The 18,065-nt window shown below is 40.0% G+C and overlaps 1 protein-coding gene across 1 annotated transcript in view; it reads left to right on the top strand.

The window, feature by feature from the left end:
• TRIM66 (tripartite motif containing 66) overlaps nt 1-18,065 on the top strand; it is a 44,202-nt gene that overhangs the window by 21,721 nt on the left and 4,416 nt on the right. Inside the window, exons 10-16 of the mRNA XM_083863803.1 lie at nt 432-1,270; nt 2,237-2,398; nt 10,911-11,177; nt 11,388-11,616; nt 14,790-14,850; nt 15,549-15,723; nt 16,532-16,824. Coding sequence (XP_083719929.1) covers nt 432-1,270; nt 2,237-2,398; nt 10,911-11,177; nt 11,388-11,616; nt 14,790-14,850; nt 15,549-15,723; nt 16,532-16,824 — 2,026 coding nt within the window. The remainder of the gene's footprint in view (nt 1-431; nt 1,271-2,236; nt 2,399-10,910; nt 11,178-11,387; nt 11,617-14,789; nt 14,851-15,548; nt 15,724-16,531; nt 16,825-18,065) is intronic.

Genomic DNA, 18,065 nt, shown 5'->3' with positions numbered 1-18,065 from the left:
CACTTCTATTTCCAGCCTCTGAGTCTCGCCTACATAACATTAACCTCTTTTATTTTTGTCACTTGCCCCCTGGAAGCTCTCTTCTGTACCTGTGCTTACGGATGAGAAGATAAGCTCGTACCTCAGTAAAAAATGAAAGTATAAGCCATAACCATCAGTTAAGATAAAATAAGGTCGATTTTTCAAAGTGTTTGCTGGGTAATTCCATGAGCTCCACTGACATCAGTGGGAGTTTGGTGTGAATTGAAGTAGCTAGATAAATATTGGAAAATTTGTCTTGAAAGTATGTTGGTAGACTGTTTGGATAGGATGTTTGAATATCTTCTGTATTTGAAATGTGAATGATGACCATTTCCCTTGTGTATCATTTTTATTGTATAAATTTGTCAAGACCATAGGAGGGAGTAAATTTGCTGTTTTTTTTTTTCCAGGTGGTTTCACAATGGAAGGTGGACACATTTCGCACCCAGACGTGCTACTCTGTGGAAATATTCAGGGGTTCCAACCCTCTCTGTACCGTGGGCACCACTCCCCAGCCTCCCAGCTGGAGAGCAGCCAGCCACACCCATTCCCACCTGTGGTCCAGTGCTCCACACCCATGTGCTGCTCCCACTGCCTCAGCATCCCTCACCCAAACAAAGCCCAGCCTTCTTACCAAGACATGAACCACCATAAGAGCTTCCACCAGCCTCCTGCACTTCACCAGCAGCACTTCCCTCTGCAGTACAGCCTGCAGCACCAGGACAGAGAGCCACGGGGAGCTCCCCAGGCTGGGCTGGAGCAGCAGCCACGCTCAGAGCCCGAGAATGTGTCTGGCAGAGTGGGAAAGCCCTTCCCACCCCAGCAGCTGCAGCAGAGTTGTGCTGCCGTGTCCCACGAGGCTCAGCAGCTTCACACGAGCCCCCCACAGGCTTCTCTGCAGACATCAGCTGTGGGAGTGCAGCTGGGCCATCTCCAGAAGATAAAATCTAACCCTGTGCTGCAGCCACCCCCGCAGCAGCAGCTGGCCCTGGCATCCCCCCAGCCAGGGCATGATGAGAGCACCCAAAAGCAAGTCATCCAGCAGAGCCTGGACATCATGCACCACCAGCTTGAGCTGGAGGAGATGAAAAAGGATCTGGAGCTTCTCCTGCAGGCCCAGGGACAACCCAGCTTGCAGCTGAACCAAGCCAAGCCACCTCAGCATGTTCAGCAGACTATAGTTGGTCAGATCAACTACATAGTGAGGCAGCCAGCCCCAGCGCAGCAACAAGTCCCAGATGAAGCACAAGTATGTTCTCTCAAAGTAATTTCCTACTGCTTTTAGTCAGTGTAAGTTCAGGAATTTGACTTAGCTTTGAGATTTCATGTATTTCCCTGAACTTTCTGTTGGTGTCTTGTCTATGTATGCAGCAGAGAGGCTTCATGCCTCATGCAGATTGGGCCAAAATTTTCTGTAAAGTGCTGCATAGCCACCCTGGACCCCAAAGATCTGAATCACTCAATAGACAAGGTGAGCAGCAACATGGGAAATAAAAGCACCATCACTCCTCCTTTGTAAATAGGTGACTGGAGAACTGCAGTAGTTTTACTCTGCATTTCAACTCTTTTACTGGAAATGTTAAGCCCTGAGTCCTTAAAAAGTATTAGCTTCTGAATTATTATTGAAGAGAATGAAGTCAATTTCTTGGTCTGAGAGTAATTTCCCATTTTCTTGCTGCTGCATCATGTCATTTAAGATTATCATCATTATCCACACAGGCTGTTGTGTTACAGTTTTGTCAGCAGGGCTGATCTCTTCCCTTTTCCTCTGTTAGTAAGAATCTTTCTTTTGAAAGAGGGACAGTGCTTGGTTAGTATCCAAACTACAAGGCAGATCAGCTGCAGAATAAAGTGGCTTGGAATTTAATTTAAAATGGTGGAAAGGTGGCTTGGCCTTCCCGTTGTGTAAATTCTGTGGAGCTACCACCTTGAATAATTCTCAAAGTAGATTACCTTCAAGGGCAGACTGCAGGCTTTGGGTGTAGCTGTACGTTTCAGCAACTTAATTGAGGTGGTTTGTTGTTTTTTATTTAAGACTTCATTAATGTTTGAGAGAAATCTTTCTCCATTTACCTCTCTGCTTAGGGCTCCCTTGAACATCTGTTTTAGAGTTTTTTGGTCTTGTCATAATGCGTATGCTATGAGTTGATGCAAGTCTGTTACCGTTTTTTGTTCTGAGATGTTGAAAAGATAAATTTTCATTTCTGATTTGTAGGTCTGTGAGAGCTCCACAGAAGCTGATGCCCAGAAGCCTGCCATTGCTCTGGACAAAAGCGACAGTCCCTCCCTGTCACAATCATTAGACGAAGAAACCAGTGTCAGGAGCCACTCCCCTGAGAGCACACTGCAGCTATCAGCTTTCCATCCTGAGAGAAAGGTATAAATAACTTCTTAAAAAAAAAAAACAAAAAACAACAACAAACAAACAAAAAACCAACATGTTTTGATAGTCTTGAATATGGCATTGGAGTTTGCAATCTGGTGGAAAAAATTAAAATGCAGTAAAAGTCAGTCAAATGGCTTGTAAGTTTTGGAAGACACAGTCTTTAGTTGCAGTCTAACCTTATGTGTATCTCCCAGTAAGGTGGCAGGATGAGCAACTCTTCCCAGAGGCTGATAGTGTTTAGGTCTGGCTGGCATGATTGTTCAACACGAAATAAATAGATACTCTATTTCTTCCCTACTTAAATTCTGTCTAGCTTCTATGTCTAGGGATTTAATTACTAGGACTTGCTAACTATCGTACTAGAAGCAGTTAATTTGAAAAAAAATAAATAAAGTAGGAGTCAGAGGTGCTGATGAAATCAGGCCTGAGAAGCTGTCATCAAAATAGTTGCCCCAGAATTACTGTGTGTGCCCCACTAATTACTGATGAAGGCAGGGTGCCTTAAGTTCTGTTATACTATTTCTCATTGTTCATGTATAAGCCAAAAAAATCACAACTTCTATATATCTAGAATATTTTAATACACAACAGAACCAGACTTTGGTCTTCACACCTACTGTGAGGCTCTGACCATTAAGAAGCAGCATGAGCACAACCAGGAAGGCCAACAGTTATCTGTGGACCCTTGGTGGCTCTGGGTATCACCTGGGCTTTTGAAGTAGAGAAGCTGCCTTTTACTTCTCTGTACAGTTTGTTTAAAACACTCCAAGCAACACATCATATTCTGGTTTTTCAAATCTGTTTGTTACTTTAGTGCATGACTCATTTTGTGTACCATGTAGAAGACTTTCATAGTTTGTTTTTCTTGGAATTTGTCTGTGGAATATTGTGGGAGTACTCGTCTTTCTATCCTCAAAAAGCAAATTATTTTTCCTTCTTTTGTATGTGACTTTGTTGATGCAACATATTTATGATGCAATACCCATCCAGAGAATTGTTGGAGATGCCTTGGGGATTTGCAGAGATACTGGCTGGGAAGCAGCATGCAAATCAGGTTTGAAAGCCACAAAGAAATCTGTTTCATGGACCTGTAGTGGAAGGTTATTCCCAACAGCTTAAGCAAGAAATGTCAGAAAGAGGAAAGAAAATGGAAGCAGATGTGCAAGAGAGAGAGACTACTGTAGTCTGATGGAAAAAGCAGGAGTAATAAAGGAAAAAGGGCTGATTTATTTTTGTAGAAGTTGAGAAGAGGGCAAAAGGATGATACTTCTAGGGAAAAGAAAGAAGGATTTTTTTTTCCTCATGGTGCTGAGAAGTGTATGCTCTTGTGCAGAAAGCACAGGGATGTCTGGCTTTTTTGAGGTGCCTGGCACCTCTTCAAGAAGTGAGAATCTTCAACAGCTACAGAACCCCATCTTTGCTTGTATTCATCTCTTCTAATGAGCTGTTTGGGATGAAGACATCTGGGTGGGATGAAGATACTGGCAACTCTGGCAATGGCAAATTAGAAATAATGAAGGGAAAAAGCAAGTAAACCCTTGAAATATATTCTTCATGAATGCTTGTTAAAGATGTCTGAATGTTTTTGCTGACAATTGGATTAAATCTCAATTTAAATGGGAGATTGGCTCCTGTTTAAGAACAAGGGAATGTGTTTTCATTCTCACCTGCCTCACCTGATTAAATGTTTTCACCCTCATCTTCAAACAAAAATTTCTGCTGAGGTACTTGTCCGTGTGCTCTCACATGGCCTATATTGAGAACATTTCATCCGTCTCAAGATTGTCTTGGAAGACATGGAAAAAGCAAATGTGGACAAGTCTAAAATACTTGAAAAATATGGTAGAGAAAACAACTAGATAAACCTGCTGCCTGAAGAAGAATTGTTCTGTGTTTTGGAGAATAATTGCTGTTGGACTTCTTGGCCTTGTGTTGCACTTCTGCTGAACTCTGACAGCCTTCAGCTGGGCACAATATTCCTAGTGGAGTACATAATTCCCTGTCTGCTGAGATTCTTTCATTAATGAGAAAGCAGTGTGCACCTGAATTAACTGTTTAGTGATATAGTTGCCAAGATCTGTCCAAAGAATACAGAAATAAAAGCTTTCATTAGCTCAGTGGTTTTCTTTATTTTGGAGTGGGGCAAGGCTTGATTGCTCATGTAACTAAACCTCTGTGCATTAATACTGAAACATGTTTATGGTATGAATTTGATGTTATTGACTGATAACTAGATGAGTTGTCTGCATGCAGAATTATATTTATTTGTAAACCAATATAGAGAAAATGTTCTTAATAGTTAATGATTTAAATAGTTTGGGGTAGTTTTAATTTGTTTTGCTCATTTTGGAACATTAATGATGATATTTTGTCAGTTTTTCTCTTCCTGTATATTCCTCTAACTATTCTTTTTTTGTGAATTAATTTTTTTTTTGTGCAGAATAAATATTCCTATACTTAGACCAATAATTGTTTCATATAAGTCAAGTGCTGCACTTTGCATAATTCTGGGCTGGATTAGCACCTTTTTAAGAATGCCACACTAGGAATGAAAGCCTTCTGTTGATGTGGAAAATGGATACAGTTTTCTTTTCATATTCCTCTGTCAGAATACTTCACTCACATGGCCAGGACCTCAGGTTTGGGTCATGGAGTTGCTCTATCTCCATGCCTGTCAAATACCCAACATCTCCAGTAAGAATGCCAGCAAGACAGAGAATAAATTTCTAAATAAGTTTTGTGTTACCTGCACTGCATTTCCAGGAATTTTGCCAAACTCTAGCAAACAGATTTTACACAAGCTATGGAATTTTGAAGTTGCAGCATGAAGGAATGTGTACTCAATTAGTTTAACAGTTTTGTGGAAAGGGTTACTAACCTTCTGCAGTGATATGATCTTGCTTCTTTTACATAGTAAAATGCCAAGTTATTAATTTGCGCACTAGGACTAGAGAGGTCACCTCTCCTGGAATAAAGGCAAGAATAATAAGATATTTTGGGCCTAATTGTGTTTTCAGGAATAACAGGAATACAGTCTCTGTTTTGTTTGCATGTACCTAATTGTAATTTCTGGCTGTGATGAGAAAGAGGTCTATAGGCTGCATCTTGCATTTGAAGAAATGTCATGATTACTGTACATCTAGAGCACAGATTTGTAATTTGAGCCTCAGGCACCACTGCAACAGACATGGGTGCTGATGCAGGGCCAGATGGACTTCTCTCCTCCTCACACCCTATAAAGTGCACCCTCTTCTGCAGTCTGGAGCAAGACCCTTACCTCTGTTAATTCATCTTCTGCTTCAAGTGAATCTCTGAATAAGTTGTGCACTGTATTAGTAAGTTATCACTGAACAGCTGCATCTGATCCTATATAGTCAACAGCAGATCCTTAGGGAAGGGCATCAGAAACAGACAAATAAACTGATGATCCACTGAAAACCGGGACTTCAAAGACTTTCTGACCTGAAGGTTGTTCAGATCTTCAGACAATCATGGTTTAGAGCTCTTTATAGAACCCCTTGTCTGTGAATTTGTAGAATTCACTTTTTTGAGTCCATTTTAATACTAGCGTATAATACTCCTCAGGATTCTACAGTGAGTTTTGCATTGCATGAGAAGTTCCTCTGTTTGCTTTCCTGAAGTCTCTTGCTTGATAGTTTAGTCAGATACCTTCTACTGTTTGTGCTAGGAAAAACAGTGAATAATCACTGTATTCACCCCATTCTGAATATCTGTATTTCATAGGTATACATTGAATTTATTCTTGAAAATTTCTTTTTGAAGCTTAAAAGTGACTGCTTGTCTCTCTAGAGTTGGGTTTTTCTTTCATGAAAGCCATTCTCTGCTTTGGTCCTTCATGTGTTTGACCATTTTTCCATACTTTGCGGTTTTGATAAATAATTTTTGAGACAGGGTGATCAGGATTAGTAATGAAAGTGTAAACATGTGGAAATGTTGTGTAGTGCATTATATTTGTTGTATTCTTTTTGATTCACAATGAATTTCAGCTTCTTACTTCAAGAGCTCTGTTTGTCTCAAGCACCTTAAAGTACCTGAAATGGGGGAATCCTAGGAAATACTCCGTGCTATCCAAGGTGCACTCTTCAGAGCACTCTGAGAAGCTTCTCTTTTATTCCAAGCATATGCTGTAGTAGCGTTTCATGAAAGACTAATATGGTGGCAGTTCATGGTGGAAATTCTTTTTCTCTTTAAAAATGTGTGAAATTTGTGGGAAAGGGGCTAGAGGAGAGAGTACAGATTTTATTTGATGGTAGGATTGCACAGAGCATGTTGTGATTACTTAGTGAGTGAAAGTAATAATAATTTGATATCCAACCCTAGAACTTAAAATCTGAGCTTGGGATCAAAATGGGCTTGTTGTTGCTATTTTTTCCCCTTAATTACTATTAGAGGAATTAGTGATGAAGGGAATAATAGCCTGGAGTTCGAGGTACTATAAGTTTCTCAGTTAAGAGAGTATGTTTTTTACTTGACAGAACTGAACTGCTCATAGCACAGATGCCTTCATCCTTAATGCAATTAGGTACATTTCCCAGAATGTTAATTTTACAAAACCTTTTTCCTTTGACCTGAAAAAAAAGGGAGATAAATAAAACATGATGCTGCTTGCTCCTCCATGCAATCTCTTCCTCTTTCAGCTTTAAACCCGCTCCAGTCTATTCAGACAAAATGTTAATGAAGATTTGGATTCTTTCTTCTCTCGAAAGCGGAAAGGAAATCCTTCGGATTCTGTTCTGAAACTGGGAATGGGAAGCATGTGCAGCTTGTGCTATCAGTGCTGCTGTGTTAAGCAAGTGGATTGGAGTAGTACATTTGTTTAACCTTCCAGCATAATGAGCTGCCAGGGGGATTGCTCCACTTAATAGCAGCCGTTCATTACTCTGCAACCATTTGCAGCGTGGTGTTTCTCCCATAGCAAAGAGAATTGGCGGTTCCCAGTTTTAGCCTCCTTTATCAGTGACACTTAATGTCAACAGCCCCGAGACTTTGCCAAAACAATCCTAACAAATCCTAATCCCACTGTTTCAAGGTAAGTATTTGCGCTTCTCAGAATTCTTCTGTATTGGTGCTGCATGTTTACACTGGACCTTTTCTGAATGCAACAGTGATCAAGGAAATATTTGAACTGAACCATATGTTTATTTTCTGTTTTCTGCAGGCACTTTGCATGTTCATTTTTTCTTACTTTTCACTACCATAGCTAAGAAAATTGTGGTAGGAGGCATTTTGGGGTGGTGATGCTGCTACCATTATATTATAAGGATCATCAGACCAAAATTAATTATGAGACAATGAGAATTCCATTTATAGTGACACAGATGTAGTTCAATGTGCCAGACTGTACATTAAAATGTCAAAAAGTTCAAAATTAACCAACAGCTGAAGCCACCCTCTGCCCAAGAGCATAATTAATGCTTGTTGTTGTTCAAATGTTGCAATGTAAAAGCAATAGAGCTTTTATAAAACAGATAAATCCTTTAAAGGCATCCCATTTGCAAAAACTAGCTGAACTGTCAAGGGAAAAGAGAAATTTTTGCTAATGGCAAAAGAAATGATTATTTTAGGGAGTGAATTAATAGTCTATTAATGAGCCTTGTTCCCAGTGCATTGTTCACTTCACACTTGACAGCAGCTCCATGGATCAGGATGGAATGTGTCTGTTCTTAACTGTGAGTTTTAATATTTTTGCACTGAAAGATCATAATGTTGCTTCATCATTAAAATAACCACAAAATTAACTTTTGCCCCAAGGGAAAGACAGATGGCAGTTTGATGGCCTCATTATTCTTTTTAACAAGAGTAAGGTTTTACATTGGCTTATATAATCTAAAACGATCTTTGAAGAAACTGATGGTAGCTAGAAGAGTAAAAAGGACATAGCCACACCATGCAATTGTATTTCACCTTTCTGAAAATTATAGCAATAACCAAATCTTACATGTGTGTCTCCATATTTTTTTTCCTTCAGTAGGAATCATCCCAGTGACTACTCTCAGTAAGTAAACTTGTCTCACTGGAGTCAGGAGTAACCCTACATTGCCTTAGGATGGGGAACACTTCACCTGAGCTGCATGCAGAGGGTTAGGTCTCACTACATGAGATGATGGCACGTGCTTGTAAATGAGCCAAGGAAGATGTGGGTAGTGATTGGAGGAACTGAATGGCCAGAAGGTTTCCAGTTATCTTGGGAGCAAATCTGGGTGGTGTGCCTGCCACGTGTATACTTCAGCATGCCCATTCCCAATGGAGTACAGCTCTAGGGTAGTTCCTGTTGACTCAGGAGTTTGTGGATGCTCCATGATTTGGAGAACCTGACTAAATAAATATTTAACTACCTCACAAGGGCTTAATTAATGCTCACAGTGGACTTTGAAATAAGGGGAAAAGGCAAAGGTTGATTACAGTTCATCTTCAGCTCAAGCATGAATTCTGCTTTTTTGTTTTAGTTTTTTGTAAGTGATATGAGAGCAATTCATATGTTAAGTTTGTTATCTGAGAAAGGCTTGTGATAAAATGAGTGATGGAATGAAAAGGAAAATGTGTACTTGGTAGATCCTGTTTGTCACCGCAATTGCAGGAACCTGTCTCAGGCAAATTGTGGTGGTAAATAAACACTTTTGATCTTTGTGGACTTTAGGATGTGTGGCCATGAAAAGTAGATTCTTTGCTGACCTATGGAGATAACTTTGGTTTGAAACCTCAGCATTCTTAGGGATATTCTATCAAACAAACCGTAGGGCAAGTTTGGGCCTCCATTGGTATATTTCCTTACTGGCTGTGTTCCGGTTTTCAGCTCAAATGTAAGGTGGGAAGGACATGTGTGACTAGTTCCAGCTGCTTCCAAAAAGTTGTTACAGCTCAGAGAGCTTAGATTTGGGGGTGTTCATTTGACTTGAGAGGAGGAGAATGACCAATTCCCTGGCTGCAAGAACCCAATGCTCCCTGGGCTGCCTTCTACATGGAGGGACTGTTTAAAGCAGGCTCACTGCAGCACTGTGTGGTAGAATGGCACCAACCTCCCCTGGCTCTGCAGAAGAGCTGACCTCTTTCTCTTTTTAATGCAGGTATATTTTGTCTCATCAAATTAAGTGGTCACTCTTCAGCAAAGCTCCCATTGTAGCATCTATTGCAAATTGACAAAGAGGAAATTAAATTGCATCCACTGTTAGGTGGAAGTTAGTGTCTGTGGGAAGTGTTGTCTTAGCACAGAGTTGCTGTGCATTGCAAGCAGAGAATTCAAGACTGGTATGAGGTAGGATTTACACAGACACATCTGACAACTCAGACTAGGCTGCAGTCTTTACCACTGTGGAATCGAGGTGGACAAAAGTATCCAAATCCCAAATGGATAATCTGAGAAAAATACTAATTAAATTTTGGAAATGAGTCCTATCTCACATTCACTTCTGAGTCACAGGCCTCTAGTGGAGAAATAGGTGCAACAATAAATTTAAACTCTAATTCAAATGCAATGGGCACATTCTATTGTCTTGATTTATATTAAAATGAGTGCTACCTACTGAATTGCAGTCAAACAAAAAGGATATAGTCAGTCAAATGTAAAGGGTGAAACACCAATGAACTATAATGAAATCAAGGGAAAGTTGTATATTCAAGTGACACAGATCTGTGCACTTCCTAAAATTGCATCTATTTGCTACACATGGATCTAAAAGAGTCTTGTTTTCAATACAATCCCACATTCCAGGGTGTGGGGCAGTCAAAGAAGTCACCTGGATGAGTGGGTTTGCTTTGGTTTGTGTAACAGTGTCTCTGTGGGTTTGGTAGTGACAAATCATGAGACATAAAAAATGTATATTGATACTAAAGTAAATATTCCCTTTCTTTGAAAACTGGACATGTTTCCTCACTAGAGTACACGTAGGATATTTCTGCATTTAATCTATGATATTGAAAGGGGTAATGCTTTAGGTTTTAATGGGACTGACTCACTATCATTAAGTTTTCAGCATCATTACAGGAACAATAAATTCATGCACTTGTGTCAGAGTTAAATCTTATTTCTTCTGGATCTTCTTTCTGAATGAAGTGATCTGATGATCTTTTAATAAAATGACAAAAATTCTGATTTGAATCTTATTTCTTCTGGGAAAATTTAATGGAAAATAAGAGGGTTTATGCCAAGGATTAATTTGGTACAGTGTTCTACATAGATTTCCCAATCATTGTAGGAGTTAAAAATCAGAATCCTTTGAACTGATCTAAGGAAGACGTTTTTCATAAGAACCAGAAGAGTAACCCAGTTGTCTCCTTTTCCAGTTTTCAGTTTCAATGGTGGAGAATTGAAAGCTTTTGGAAATAGTATAGAATTACAATAGATTCTTACAGACCTTGTGACACAACTGTTTGATTTTGTCAAGCTGAAATCAAGCATCTCATCTATTATAGAAAGAACAGCAGCATTTTGCTGCTGAAAAGCTTATTAATATACTGGGTTTTTTTTTCTTTTTGCTTTTCCCAGCGTTCAGCATCCTTAAGCTTTGTGGGCTTTCCAAACAGTACAGAAATGGAGTTCTCTCCAACAAGGTTATCCAGCTCAGCCGACCCACAGGTGAAAGGTGCAGCTGCTGTGACACTTGGCCTGTCCCCAAACACCCTCTGTGACTGTGATAGTGCACCAGAGCCCCTGCCCAGCTACAGCCTGGCCCTGGGCAGGGCTCCCAGTGACCCTGGGGCTCCTGCTGGCCCTACACCAGGTGATGCACTCCAGGGAGGCAATAAATGCAAGGTAGGGATTGCTCAAACCCCTCTGCTGAGAGGGAATCCACTTTCATTTACAGCACATTATTGTTGGTCAGGCAGTCAGTCAAAATAAATGACTATTTCAATGAGTAAAATTTTCCTTATCTGGTATTTGAAGACTGATTACAAATGATTTTCTTAACATGAAAAGAAGGCAAACTGATAATAGAATTCTGCATTTCTTTCTCCCCCACAGCTAGAAAATGAAGACCTCGGTGCTGTGGATTGCCTTCTAGAAAACAGCTTGGCTACTGCTGGGCAAGAGGTAGTTAATGAATTAACTCTTTCTATGCAAAAAGTGATGGAAGAACCTATTAATCTTTCAATCAAAAAGTCTCAGCATTGCACTTCTCCTTCTGAACTGCTCAGCAACACTTCTTTCCTGCCTGTGAATGCCAGAATGAGACAACCTAGGAGCAAAGAAGGTACCAGGCTTTTAATTATTTCCTTTAGGTTTTGGGTTTTTTTTTCCTTTCTTAACACTGTGCATCACAAGCATGGTAAATCAGTAGGCTTATTAATATACTTACATGTAAATGTGCTTTTCCAGCAAGCTTCAAATGTTATCAGGGTACTTAATCCAATGGAAAAGTGTGTTTGATCTCATTTGTGGAGGAAAAACATGGAAATGATGTGCTTTGAATTTGTAACATCCCTCGTCTGTGAACCAGAAGCGAGTGTGACTGTGTGAAGTACCTGGAGTATTAGTTCTCTCAGAAGCACTCCTGTTAATGAGACCTACAGTTATGACTATTGAAGAGCTGGTTTGAAGAGTCCAAATTCAATTAAAAAACCCTACATTACCTCCGAAATGTAATGTGCCTTCTGCTAAGTCCTTCACATCAGTAGCATACCAAATTTTTGTTAAAACATTGCACAGCATGTGCCTTTGCTTGGCTCTGTCTGCTGTGGAACATTCCCTTCAGCCAAGGCCTATTTCTTCAGCCCTAATGGAGAATTAGACTTTACTTAACTCTTTTTGTGGGCAAATTGCCAACATCATTGTGCTACACTGTAAAGCCTCATTCCTGCAAACTCTGAAAGTCAATGGGACTACTCATGCAAGCAAGGGATTGCAGGATCAAGTTGTTATCCCATGACTTATGCCAATATTTGGCTGCATTTCTCTACAAAAGATGAATTAATATTTTTCTCCCTGTGCTGTATTTTTATTCAGAGAATTCTAATTAGTACAAAGGAGGCCTAGCCCAGTGAGCCAGGGAAATGTGTCTTCTCTTGTATGTCCTATGCCAAACCGTGGCAATTATGCCACGATCATTTGTGTGAGTTGTAAGAATTAGGAGCATCCCCAAAAAGCTGTGCCTCAGTCAGGCTGAAGTGTCTTGGGGAGGAGCAGCAATGTAATATCTGGTGTAGGGTGTGTGACACCACACTCAGAGGCAGCCCCAGCGCTCAGAATCTCACTGTCAATAAAGAATGTCACAAATTTGCTGGGTGTAAAATGCAGGCCCTGATGTGCAAGAGGGTGGGAAGCCCTGAGTGTTGAATTCAGAGCTGCTCCCTTTTCAGGAGGAAGGATCAGGAGCAAGCAATTCCTGTCCTGTCAGTGTTTAAGGGCATGCAGTGAGGGGAGACCTGAGGAGATACAGTCACCAGTGCACCATAAAACACGAACTCTGCTGCAAAGGCAAGGTTAACTCTACTGGTGGCTCTTGGTAGGGCTTGCTGTGCTGCCAAGCCTCATTCCTTCTGGTATTTGTCTCCAGTGACTCATCCTTTTCTAATAGCAAACCTAAACATTTCAGCTTAATTTAAAACAAAATAATTCTTATCCTAGGCATACGGGATGTGGTAAAAATTGTACAAAGTGTGATCATTTTCCCTCGTATGGCCACTTTTTTTTTCTTATGACTTGAATAAACACCCTCCACTTCTCTTTCCTAGACTAAACAAATATGATGGGTTCAGTCTCTCCTCATGGGTCAGGGGTTTGATTTTTTTCAAAACCACCTCATTCCTCTGTGCTATTTTGGGTTCTCTGCAATTAAGGAGTGCTGCCCCCAGCCAAATGCAGAGCTCAGCTGAGGCCTCTGGGGTGCCTTGCAGAATCAGGGTATCAGCTCCTTGTGTTTTACATTCCTTGCTGCTGGTAATACCCTGCAGGATGGCATTCCTCTCTTCTGCAGCAGCAGCATTAGGTGGTTGACTCATGTGCAGAGAACAGCCCACTTTAACCCTTAGTTCCTTCCAAGAATATTTTCCTAGCCAGTTGTTTTCCTTTGGGACTACATTCATCTGACCCTTCATGAGCATAGTACAGTTATCTAAATTCAGTCTTACTGACTTAATTTTTTTTTTCTGATGCACTAAGGTCTTTTTTTTAAGTGGAAAACATTCTCCACAGTGCAGCCCCTCTTGTTTGGTGTTTCCTACAAATTTTATAGGCATTATTGTTTGATGGGCCCCATTGCTGATGGAAATGTTGGTTAATATGGGAACCCAGCACCACTGGAACATCCTGTGCTTTGACAGTGTGCAGTGAGAGCTGCTCCTTCAGCTTGGTGTGCAGCCTCCCTTTAGTAATTCTGTACACCCTCACCTGAGCAACAGTCACAAGTGAATAATGCCTTAGGTGTGATGTGAAATGCATCTTTCCTTAGTTAGCCTTCATTGTTTCTTGTGGCTGGAAAAAACAGAGTACTTTAGAGGAACATTGCTTTCAAGCCATGGCTGAGATATTGTTGACCTGAGCTAGATTTTCTTTTTAAAATCATCTTTTCCTGGCCCTCTCCTGTCTCAAGATAACCATGACATTGTGTTTTTTTCTTGTTCATATTGCCTATGTAACACTAATTCCTAACAAAAGAAGGTGAGATGATGAAATTTTTCAGTGGACTTGTATTTCTGAGGGCATCCACTGGGACATTTGTCTCTATCCTATTCTATCCCATCTCCCCAGAACTGTGTTATTACTTGTGTTTAACATCAGTCAAAACTACAGCTATACTCTGATACAGCCACATAAAGTTACAGCTAAATGCTTATATAGTAGATAGTTTTGAATTCATGTGTTTATATGTTCCAGACGCTGGAGGAAGGAAAGGAATTATAGTGTAACTTTTGTCCCATGGTGGCAGATGGGAGACACAATTTTCTTCCTGTTTTCAAGTCACTGGAATTATCCAGGAGCTTCTTAGCATGAAGCTGGAGACCTCAAAGATTTCCTGAGCCTCAGGGGTTCAAACCTCATTAGGTCTGTTTTTCTCAAGTGAATGCTGTATAGCAAAGAGGATTACTTATGTTGTTCCATGTATATGGATGTATGTGATGTGGCTGTGTACACATATAATTCCCTGGGAATGAAACCATTTCCATGAACTATTTCATATATGCTCCTCTTATTTAGAACAGAAGCTGTGGTTAAAAGTAAAAAAAAAAAAAAAAAAGACAAAGGCTCTGCACCAGAACAGAAAATAGCATGCACGTTTTCTATATGTATAGATGAAATTATTCCATAATTCACTTATGATATCATATTAAACACTAGTCAGAAGTACATGAATATTGAAGTACTTTCTACCCTAATCTGCCTGTGATATTATAAATATTTTATTCGTTTTCTTATCTTCTGTTCCAGATTCCAATAACTCTGAAAAGGAACATTTTGAAATGGATATGAAAAGCAATCAGAATGTCAGGTAGCAGAGGGTTTTTTTTTTTATACAAAAGTGCTGGCTGTGAAATTTTATGTGTGTATTTAGAAAATTTGTCATACTTAATGATGATGGAGAACTTCAAAAGCATTCTAGATTCTTTATAGATAATAGTTCTGAAACTTGTAAAGTGCTCTCAAACTTGAAAACAACGATGAAAAAGAAGTGGTGAATTCATCTGTTTCTGTGTAATTTTCCAGAGTTAATAAATATTTGCTAACTTATCTCACTTGAACAATTAGAAAATGTTAAGCCCTGATGAAAGCTAAAAGATATAATGGGAACAGGATTACCATTACCACTAACAATTTTATAATATTTGATTTTCAGCCACTGCTGTGATATTATGATGAAGCTGATGATGTGCTGTGTTCCTGTTAAAGCAAGCCACCCTGAAAAGTATAAAATATGACTTTAACTGTCATAATTAAGAACATACAGAGTAGGGCAAAGCTTTACCAGAAGAGTCAATAATGTATTTACACATATGATTGATTTAAAGTGATTGCAATCACATTACTTAAAGAATTGGTTTGTGAATAAATGTCAAGATTTTCAGCATTTGGCCACCACAGTCACAGTTACAAGGGAAAAGGAGCACTAATAATGGTGCAGGAAACTGAGCAGGGAGGAGAATTCTGTGGAATGTGAATGAATTTAATCATGTGTCCTTTTGACTCTAGAGCTGCCCCTAAGGAGCAGAAGGTCCCCTATGTGCGGCTGGAACGTCTGAAGATATCAGCCTTGGAGGTGGGGGAGCTCCCAGTGTTTAAGCTCCAGCCACAGGACAAGGAGCAGGAGGGCAATTTCCTCCTGGTAATTGAGTGTGGGACACGGTCCTCAAGTATGTCCATAAAGGTGAGTGGGATTTCCTTGAGGTTCTACCTGCCTTCTCCCCTTTACCCCACTGGTTTGTAGGCACAGTTTCTGGAATATTGTACAGTAAAAAAAGTCTGCTGATTTGTTTGACTCTCAGGGACTTCTGTGGTGGATTGTGGTAAAGGCAATACAGCTTTCAGCCTTCTGTAGAGCTCCCTGCATATTCCATTTCTGAGAAGTTTGTCTCTGTAGTGTTTTCATATACTGAGGAACAAATCGGTTCACCTGTCTGGTTACAAATACAGGATAAGTATCTTAAAAATGACCTGAATATATATTTGAGTGATAGGAACCAATCACAGTGTAACAAACTTTTAAAAGCTTTATATTCTATTGCTTCAGTGGAGTCTTGAGTGTGAACTTCTGTCCACAAAAGGAAACAGGAATTTCTAGCAGGAAAAGGACTTGTACGTTTTTTTGGGGTGATGGTGGGGGATTTGAGTTGTTTACCATAAAATTTGCAAGTGACACTGCAGAATATCCTATTTCTGTCACCTGTGGTGTAGAATCTGCACAGCTCTCACAGTGCTACTACATTGTACCATAAGAAGGAAATGACCTGACCAAGGTGACCTGGTCAGCCAGTGGCAAATGCCAAGAGTGTGGGCCTGCTGAACCCCAGTAAAGTCCACTGCAGAGAAGTACTTGGAAGCACTTGTTGGAAAATTGTTGTTAGTTGTGTCTTCCAAGTGCAAGAAGTGCTTGGTTATCTGCAGATAACCAGTGATGCTTTATGCTGGTGTGTGAAAATGATAATTGTGTGATCTCAGATTTTTCTTCCTTCAAGATAAATAAAGATAGTCTAGCTGAAGGACAGAAGTCTGAAGAGGAGAGCATAGAGGACAGGAAATTTCCCCTCTCCCAGGCTGCAGGACAGACACAATCTCCATCTGTTGATCAGAAGCTCAGCAATGGCATCTCCAGCATGAAAAAATCTCCAGTTACTCAGGAAGTCAGTCCAATTGAAAATGAGGATTTCTGTGCTGTGTGTCTTAATGGAGGAGAACTGCTGTGCTGTGATCACTGCCCCAAGGTCTTCCATCTCTCCTGCCATGTTCCAGCCCTGCTCAGCTTTCCAGTGTGAGTATGGATGACATTTCACTACCGTGCTGTTCCTGCTCACTGCCTGGGGGTAGAAGATATCCTCAGGGATTGATGTTCCAGCCTTGCACAAGGGCGGTATCTCTCACTTGCCTTTTTTGATACTTTTTTGTCTTACATGCTAGGAACTAGATGAATTATGAAAAAGAACGGTTTCCCTCCACTGTGCCCTTTCTGCAGTTAACTGGCCAGTACAGCAAAGGAGGTGGCAGATCTGAACTTAAAAAGCTTTCATATGACTCACTGGAGAAAAATAAAATCCTAACTCTCATGTAACATCTGGAGTTTAGACATCAGCTCTGCTTGGCAGAACAGAGACTAGCACAAGGGAAGGGCAATCATTGAGTTTTTATTCAGTTTGCTAGCAAATTTTATGGGAAATGTAGGATTATCAAGGCTCTTGTGGAAATATTTCAGTCATTGCTTTCCCTAAGATATGTTCTCTTGCAACTTGTCATAGATGGATTGTATGCAATGAACCAGAAATAGATACATGTCCACATAGGAAACTTTAAAATGAGACTGAATAGTGTGCATTACTGTGGTATCCAATTCTAAGTTCTGATATAAATCATTACTAAGTGGAACCAAAGTCTACTTGATTTGAGCTCAAATAATTGTCTCAGCTGAGAAAAATATGTTGTAAGGTATTAATTATGAGATTCTGGTTTCTCCTTTCTGTTTAAAAACCAGGACTTCTCAGCTCTTGGCTTCTCATTCTTTTCTCCAGTAGTGGAGTTATTACCTTCTACTTTCAAAGCAATGTGAAAACCAAGTTTTCCTATTAGAATAAACTTTCTAGGCAAAGTTAAACTCTAATGAAGTAAATTAATTCCCTAAATTAAACGTCTGTATTCGTAATTCTTGAATAAATCTTCGTCTGTTGTTATTCAGACCCTGATGTCGTAGAAGTTGCATCACTGCCTTCAGGAAATTCTTTAAGCGGTTTCTCAAAATGCATCTACTTGCATAGACACACATGCCCTTTCAGGATATTTCTGTTTGGTTTGGGGACCTGTGCATTATCACACCTTTTCTGATAGAGTTGATTTCTTAGGTAAATATGTCAATTATCATAGCAGTTGTTAATAAATATCTCAGTTATCCAAAGCGTCTGGGTTTGTCTTATGGACCAATTGCTGCCTGTTTTTCCTTAGTATTTTTTTTTAAAGCAGCACTTGAATCAGTGCAGCTGTATACACTTCTGGTAGATGATTTCA

The sequence above is a fragment of the Zosterops lateralis genome (assembly GCF_965231275.1).
Source record: "Zosterops lateralis genome assembly, chromosome: 6".
Lineage (NCBI taxonomy): Eukaryota > Metazoa > Chordata > Aves > Passeriformes > Zosteropidae > Zosterops > Zosterops lateralis.
Note: the sequence above shows the minus strand (reverse complement) of the source record. Positions and strands in the feature narration are given on the sequence as shown.